The 8,853-nt window shown below is 37.2% G+C and overlaps 1 protein-coding gene across 1 annotated transcript in view; it reads right to left on the bottom strand.

The window, feature by feature from the left end:
• Positions 1-6,006: 6,006 nt before the first annotated feature.
• LOC105561730 (neuroligin-3-like) overlaps positions 6,007-8,853 on the bottom strand; it is a 94,905-nt gene continuing 92,058 nt past the window's right edge. Inside the window, exon 10 of the mRNA XM_012011968.1 lies at positions 6,007-7,354. Coding sequence (XP_011867358.1) covers positions 7,205-7,354 — 150 coding nt within the window. The 3' untranslated portion in view covers positions 6,007-7,204. The remainder of the gene's footprint in view (positions 7,355-8,853) is intronic.

Below are 8,853 nucleotides of genomic sequence, written 5' to 3'. Positions count from 1 at the left end.
GCGAGCGAAACAGCCGATTGAAGACTTTCTTGCACCATCATCACCCTCGCCTCGGGTGCTAAAGCATAATGCGATAGCCTTTTACCGCGATAATATGAACATCAACCGGTAACGATCGTTGACAAGGCAACGTGGACAAGTACGAAGCCTAGAAGCATTACTGTCTGTCATCTTATTTTATTCCGACGAATAAAATCTGATTTTTGCTAGTCAGAAATGGAGGGTATCGGGAGGCTCGGTCTGACGAAATAAAATATGAGGAAACGAGAGATAGTTGAACAAATGCGACTGATGTGAAGCGATATGTCAAGTTATCAAATTATACAAAATAACAAATGCAACTTTAAGACTAAAATTATTTTTCCAGATTCACTTGACACATAAGTTGGCAAAAATTATAGGAACGTATACGGATTTTATTTAAAAGATAGCCGTAAAGGATCTCACCATTCCTAGGAGAGACATTTGAGCTTAAGAATAGCCGAGTTACTTCTGCTAAGTGTCTTGATTAAAGAAATAAAGATTAACGTGACAAGTGAGATAGGACCATTGCTTTTTACACTCTTGCCATGTGTCGCTACTGTTTGCAGGCAACGACGAGCTGCCCTCACCGAAGGCCTTGTATTATGGTAAACGAGACATTGGTGGTAGGCTGCCAGTCAGGAATGCCCCTACTACTTCTCTTTCTCACTTTTTCTCTTTACCTCCCTCTTCCTGTTCCTCGCACTCTTCTTCGCGGCCGTTGTTCGGAGCCTCGTCGCGTCCTACCGTCGCGTCGCGTCGAGCCATCGCGGAACCCCTAATGAAAGCCCTTTCCCCGACCACCAATTAACACCCAAGTGACACCCAAGGGATCCAGCACGTCCTAACAAGGACGAGAATGAAAGCATCCTTCAAGTTTAATTCTCTCGCGGCCTTCCAATAATAGTAATTGCCTCATACACCAGTGCCGTTATGTATTTTCAATAATCCACATAATCTTTAAATTCTATTCTGAACGGCTCAAGTCAATAATGTCTATTAATAATCAATACTTTTGTTAGTAATATTTTTTATGCAACGTTATCAATCGCACAATAAGAGAAATGAAACAAAACATCGATGAAACAACGATGCCAGTTCACCTAAATCCAAGCACAGGTTTAAAAGCTGAATGGACGATGAATAAAATGCGTAATGAGGTGTTGCGGAACTTTGAAATTTTAACAATTCGAAATACTGTGAAAATATGTTTACGTAAGGAATTCCTTTGCAATAAATGGAATAAAATGAAACATAAAAATAAATATTAATTATAAATTAATAAATGAGGGTAACAAAAAGCAACAGCTTTGTAAGAAGTAATGGTGACGTGAGGAATGCAAGATCGATACAGAGGTGTGGTAGGCATAATTGATAAGACGTCGGAATGCTTAATGCTGCTAATCCGCTCAATGTTAATTCCGTGCAACGTGACAACTTGTGACGCGCAGCGCGCTCGTTATGACGAGCTGACTATCTCTTATGGGGACACACGATGATAATTCAATTACGGTCGGGTACACATGTTGAATAGTTCGTGCGCATGAATATTGGTTTCGCATGCAGAACGGGGACGGGACCACACATGCTATATTTACCCTAATGAATAACGAATGCGCACCTTGTAAAAGTGTATGCCCCAAGCGACGTTTAAGGCGATCTGCTAACCAGATTGATACAACAGCTGCTCGTGGATAAACCAGGAACATTTATCCGCGCATCAACGGCTCTTTCACTCGGATCCTTTTCAAATATGAAAAGTCCCCTCGAGCGAGAAGGTTTCCCTTTCCGCAATCTTCCGCCTTAAGATACACTGGCCTATTTAATAATCTCTTTTTATGCGGAAGAAAAATCATGCAGTAACATCAGCCACGATTCCATGACTTGTACTGAAGACGGGATTTCGATTCGACAAATCAAGAAAGTCGTCTCGCGTTATTTTATCTTCGTTGAATAACGTAAAAGTGAGCGAGATGAAAAATATTTAATAAACACGAATTTTTACATTTTAATCTTAGGTATTTTTCAATTACGATAACCGTTTTGATTAAATCCGGAGATACGTATGAAATGTTGGCGCACGTTTCTTACACTACATTTAACTGAAAAGGATAACGACCAATTTTATTTTGGATATTATTTTCTCCGAGCGTGGACTGCATTCATTAAAATACAAAGGTTTCTGCATATTAACGAGCAGATATCATATCAAGTTACCTATTTTGTCTGATAATATCGTTACAAATTAATTTGTATTTTGCAGCGTAGGCATGGGTTGCATAAAAACGCATCATTAATTCCGTATTATACTATAAAGTATAACGCAATTGTATGAATTGTTTCCGCAGTGATGGAACAACATTTTACAATTAGACATAATTAACTCATTACAATTACAGTTAATTAGTCAGTTCTTCAACACTAAGAAACTTTTTATGCGTTCTACATATCCCTTTTTTTCATTCATATCAGATATTTCATTCATAATTGCCGAGTTTTGGAGATGAGTCTTCTTGTGGATCAATACAAGATTGTATTTTCAGTTTTGAAAAAAATTGCAAAAACGCTTCGGCACTGTAGGATACATTAGATTGCATCGTATATTGTACGAAATTAAGACAGTGTTCAAGTTGTTGATCTGAGCTAAAAATCGCTCGCACAGTGAACGAATAAATTATTTTCTACAGTCTTCGCGTTTGTTGTTCCCTTGTTATCGTACATGAGTAATCCGGAACTTCAACTTTTCGTCTCTCGATCCGCCCTTTCGTTGCGTGTACCTTCTAAAGATGCAGCAGATTATGTACAAACCTTCGCTTGTAGGATACGTTCTGAGAACCCTTTTGCGTTATCCTTCTGGTTGGACGGTATCAACAGTCGATACATGGAAAACGTTTTTAGTGGTGCAGGATGCTCCCTCGAGAAGCGTAACGAATATCGTACAATCGCGTTTCCTTGTGTAACAACTGTATGCATTGAAATGTTTTCAGAAGTAAAGGAAAAACTTGTGCAAATATTAGGAGTAGGTACCTGCTAAAAATGCTCTCTAACGTTGTAACTCTGTGAGATATGTAGCGCTGTAGAGAGAAAGAGCAAAGAGCTAGAGAACTGAAGAGCTCTTAATTACAAAATGTATGAAGCAAAAATCCTCCTGCAGAATATAGGGCTTAAACATGTAATAATTTAAGGATCTGAAACTTCATTCCTGCTAAGTTCTTTCTTTTTGTGCTTGCGGTAATTTCTGGAAATCGAAAAATACATGTATAGAGCGTATGGTATATGTAAAATGGCGAATAAGAACCCGGGAAATTTTTTCTTACGTAACTGTCATGTTTTCAAATTTGTTTTCTTTCTTTTGAATAATCTTCACTCGTATGTATAAGAAAAATAACAAGAAAATAATTGAACAATAATTGAAAAATAGCTTTTGCACTGTTTTTTTATATTATAGTATTTTAATTATATAATTAGATTTTATATACGATTATTACATATCTGGGCAATTTTTCTCATCTCCTCAAATTTCACTTATTTGTAAAAAAGATAAAACCTATTCTTTTAATTATTTTTTAATCCTTCTCATTTTTCTATATACGAATGTAGATTATAAAAGTATTTTATATGGGCAATTTTTCTCATTTCCTCAAATTTCACTTATATTTGTAAAAAAGATCTAAAACCTATTATTTTAGTTATTTCTCAATTCTCCTTCTTATTTTTCTCTGTAGGAACGTAGATTACACAAGAGAAAGATATTTTCTACAATTACACATAAAATTAGTTTGTGTAGGATCAAGGATACACAAATGTGATAAGCAAAGGAGTCACATTTCCATGTATATCGTTATGTATTTACAATTTGACAACAAAACGTTAAACATAACAGGTAGCCTCGCCCTCGGCCGGAAAGTATAATCGAGGTATCGTTCTAGGAGAGCGCGAGGCCAGAGAGAGCTAAAGGTCTCACATAAATATATAATAATATCCGTCATATAATAATTTATTACAATGTGTAATATGTGTATAATATATATAATATGTTATTTAAATTTCTTAAACATCTGCTTAACTGTCCGACGTAATTTTCATCTCGTCTTCTTTCTCTCTCCCCGATTCCCCCTCTCCCGCTCACTTTTACTTACTATTACCAGCTTTGTTCCTTAATCTTTAATATATTCGGATTGTCCCGTACTTGATGATGATATCGTACAACGCCCACAATATTTTACTTTACGCTTGCGAATGCTGCTAAAATTTACGTTCGGCGATATGGCGTCGTTTCTCTCCTTGTGTGTTTTTTTTTTCAAAATTCCAATCACGAACGCACCTGAATCGTTTCGCCAATTTTTTTTGCTGTCAGACATCACGGCTCCAGGGTATTTTGACATTCTTCCCTCATCCACGTTTTTATGAGCAGGTGTTTTTTGCAGCCAATTTGGGATCTTTCCGCTCTACGAATTCGAGTTAGTTCAATTACAAAAGTATAAGATCCTTCTAGGACGGTAAGATCCTTTGATTATGAGGACCCAAGGATTCAAGGATTTCAGGAGCTAACTAAGCCACTTCGTGGCCGCGATCGTCTTGTTTTGCTCAGAAAGCAAGCAAAATGCAGCCTTTGACGTCATATCCAGCAAAGGCGCATATGTACAAAACTTTGACTTTCCTCTATCGATTTATCGATATATGGTTCCTTGCGAAGAAGATTTTGATAACATTCACACTTTATTTATCCTTTAATCTTCAAACTTAAAAATCTCAACACAACTTTACAATTATTACATATTTAATCTTAAAAACGTTAGGAGATTTATTTCACGTGAAAAGGTAAACTAGTCGAAAGGAGATTTTATTTCATTAGTAAATCAACTTTTCGAGTTTCCGCTGCTTTTTGCATTGATACACGTATACTTTGTCCAACACTTTTAAATAAATATATTGATTTTGTGAGTCTCGTGAAATCTGAAAAGAATTGCAGTATGTGTATGTGTGCACGTGTGTGAGCTTTCCGTATTGATTTCTGTAGTCCTGTGGCAGTGTATTACGCATAGTAGTTTTATGTTAATCTTTATTTTACACCTATATATATGTATATATTTATACAAAAGAAAGATAATCACATACCATGTATCCGATGGAAGTTGAACTTTGAAGAATCTATGGCCACATGGTTAAATACATCGGATCGTTTCGTGGTGTTTTTCGCGAGAAGGTTCCGAAGGAGATCGACTTACGTCGCGTACGACACGTCTGAATGTAAAGCACGTTATTCAACAAGGTTCATCGCACTGTAAAAATGCCGAGATTCCAAAGGAAGTATCAAAAGATATGAAAGTACGAAGAATAAAAATTTCAAGTCATATTTAGTACAAGGAGACAATTGTGCTAAAGGAAGAAAATTAGAAAGATTCCGTGACAATGATTTAAAATTGTCCGGTCCCGTTATATGTATATATAAAACACATATGCGTGTAGATACGCGTACACGGAGAGGGTACGAAGATCATGCTATGTGCGTATCATGTATCATAATTCATATGTGCAATACATACGTTCGCAATGGGGCCACCTGCATGGCAGTCGCATTAACTAGAGCAACGATAACGAGCGATACCGCTGGCATCAACGATTCCCTTTCACGTTAGTCCCAATTCATGTACGATTAAATACGATTAAGTACAGAACTTAATATATATATGTAATCAAACACACGGAGAGAAATTTCTTTTAAAATCTGCCCTAAAAATCGTGTAATCGTGGGGCAACGTGGCATTTTGGGAAACTTTGTGAGAGTTTTTTGAAATTTTACCATACTTTTTACTAGTAATTATACTTTACACATTTCACTAGTAAAATGTATGATAAAATTTCGAAAAGAGAGTTCTTTGAAACCTTACCATACTTTTTACTAGCAATTATACTTAGTATACATTTTGCTGGTAAAATTTCCAAAAACTCTCTTAAAGCTTTTCAAAATGCCACGTTGTCCCACGATTGCGCGACTTTCAGGATAAATTTGAAGAGAAAATTCTCTGCGTGCACACAAGATGTTTCACATAAGAGAGAAATTTAGAATTTAAAGATACGAAAACCGAAAGTTCGAAAAATCTATTAGCGTCGATGAACAGACTCACTCGTTATGCTCTCGAAATATTTGTCCTACGTTCATTTTTCCCTACATTACAACAACACGACGTCACGCGTGGATATCAACACACCAACCTGAAAAGAAAATGATAAACGATACGCGTGATGCAAATACAGTTCTCTTAGAAAGTAGCAAACTTTGGCGTCCTTATGGTATATATAAATTCATGTTATGTACAAGGAACATCTAACATTGTAGTGGCTAGAGTGTTTCTTTTTTTTACATCTTCATTGTCGTCAATTCGTATTGAGCCGTCCACCACTTTTCTCTCTTCTTTAACGACTAGAGATTCTTCATTATCGACTAATTAGCGAAATGCGTGGCTTTGATTCCTTCGCGCAAAATTTGATTGAAACTTCAATTGATCCAGGATGATCGCTTCATTTGCCATCTTTCTTCCTTATGTGATTCCGCGAATGTTTACCAACGTCTACCGAATATCGAAGAGTCCCGTGTAAGACGCTGTTTATTTGTACTGCTTCTTTCGTCTATTAAAGTTAAATGATGACTGAGACTGCGAAGAAATTTCTTTAGAAACCTTTCGCGTACTTTTTCCAAACCGTAAACGTCCTTACGTCTATGTTTCTGTCGATCATTTTGATTACGCAAAATCGTTTTCGGGGAAACTTCAGGTCTCCATTGTCCTGCCGAAACACATTCTGAGCGTCATATCTTGCAATTCGAAGAGAGCTCTGTGAGATTGGGGAACGAGATCTCAAATTCATGTATCTTCAATTCGTATTTTCTCAGGCAATTTCTACCCTTCTAAATTCGTAATAGCACATTTCGGTGAGCTCTTCCTCTTCTATTCGGTAGACCCGGTAATCTCGGCTCGACCATCCCTCAGTTGTGAGGAAGTCACTCTCCAGCACCCCCCTCCGTTCGTCCGGAGCTCACGTTCCCTGGGACATCCTGCGTCGACCCGTCGAAATGTTAGCAGCCGTTTAAGGCCACTTCAACAGGTCCGCGGCGAACTGCCTAGAGCAAGGTCGACGCCGTGAGGACATCTGGGACGACTGGCTTCGGAGGGGGGTCCAAGCATCACACTCGCATCTCGCTCATCGTCGCCTGCGACACGCGGCTAGAAACCGTCGCGCTTTGCAGAAGAGGCTGGTTCTCCGGCGGACTCTTTGCCCTGGGCGGCGGGGGTGCCCGCGGGACCGTCAAATGGATGGATCCGTTTGGAGGACCCTGAAAGATAAAATCGGTCAGTACTTGGAATTCATTTTGTAAGAAACATTTTTAACAATAGTGAGACTTATTTGACGACTTGAACGGGCCAAGTAGTTTATTTAATAACTCATTCCAACGCTTCGACCATCCGAATTGTGGTACTTTTCGAGGAAGTAAAATGCATAGAGTAAAGGCACTTAATATCGCCTAGAACGTGACATCGCCACTTGTGATATCTCGCGAACAAAGTGCTGATAGCAATCGGCAATACATAGAATTAGTAGCTAAACGTGTGTAAGAGGACATATTGTAGTTACAACGTTAGAGAAATAATGTCTGACTCAGGAGACGCATTAAAACGAATTTTGAGTGCCGAAAAATTTAGCAGACGGTGCAAGTTCGACATCTTATAGTGAAAATGCAAGTTCAAACATTCTTTTAAGGTATAAATATTTACTAGGAATACACAATTAGTGATGATATACTTCACTATTTTCAAGTGATTTCAACGTGTATGTTTTCGTTACGATGTTTTTAGTGTCTGGATTAGGATGCACGAAGGTGTCCGTAATAATGTGTGCCTAGGCGACATTATGTGTATGTATTTTTAAGAATAAAAAAAGAGTACAAATTGACTCGATGTATAAATATTTTGACATAGTGTGTTACATTATATAACATGTTTTAAACATAAGCACAAATTAAAACATTTTTGGACACCTACAAACGTTTATACGACGTAAAATAATAAATATCTGTAGCTTCACAAACTCATACATTTTGATGAACAATGATTTTATAAAAATTTATAAGGTAAGCGATAATAGGTGCCATTTTTTCAAACTCCCGATTTTTTATTCTTTTTAACGTGGATTAAAGTTGCTCAGATTTTAACCATTTTAACCTATTGTTCATGAAACACAAATATTTCCTCTGTCATTTGAGACGAAATATAGACGAAAATGTCAATTACTCTTTCAGTGAGAACGATTTGAATTTTGGTAGGCGATATTAGGTGCCATTTCTTCAAACTCTCAATTTTTTTAACGTGGATTAAAATTGTTTAGATTTTAACCATTTTAACCTAGTGTTCATGAAAAGCAAATATTTCCTCTTTTATTTGAGACTAAATATAGTACACTGTAAATCGTGTACCGCCAAAAATTGGAGGTACACGTCAAAATAAAAAGTATACGTAAATATGAGGTACATATAGGTCCACCAAAATAGGAGGGAAGACAGTACCTCGAAATTAGGAGTCATATTTTGAGGAGGTCCATTATTTATTATTAATGCCGATCACAGAAACATGTCTTGTTGGTGGATGCCCACAATATAGACGTAAAACGGAAGATTGATCCACATTATGTAATTTGCGAATGTACTCTGTACATTCGCAATTTAATTCTTAGCACTGGCCACGAAAAATGCCTCGAATATCTATATTACAAAACGCATCCATAATGTATGTAACAGATATGAAACACTTCATGTCTTTAGCCGACGCGATTACGTAA

The sequence above is a fragment of the Vollenhovia emeryi genome, unplaced genomic scaffold (genome assembly GCF_000949405.1).
Source record: "Vollenhovia emeryi isolate VEMERY1.0 unplaced genomic scaffold, V.emery_V1.0 DF939202.1, whole genome shotgun sequence".
Taxonomy (NCBI): domain Eukaryota; kingdom Metazoa; phylum Arthropoda; class Insecta; order Hymenoptera; family Formicidae; genus Vollenhovia; species Vollenhovia emeryi.
Note: the sequence above shows the minus strand (reverse complement) of the source record. Positions and strands in the feature narration are given on the sequence as shown.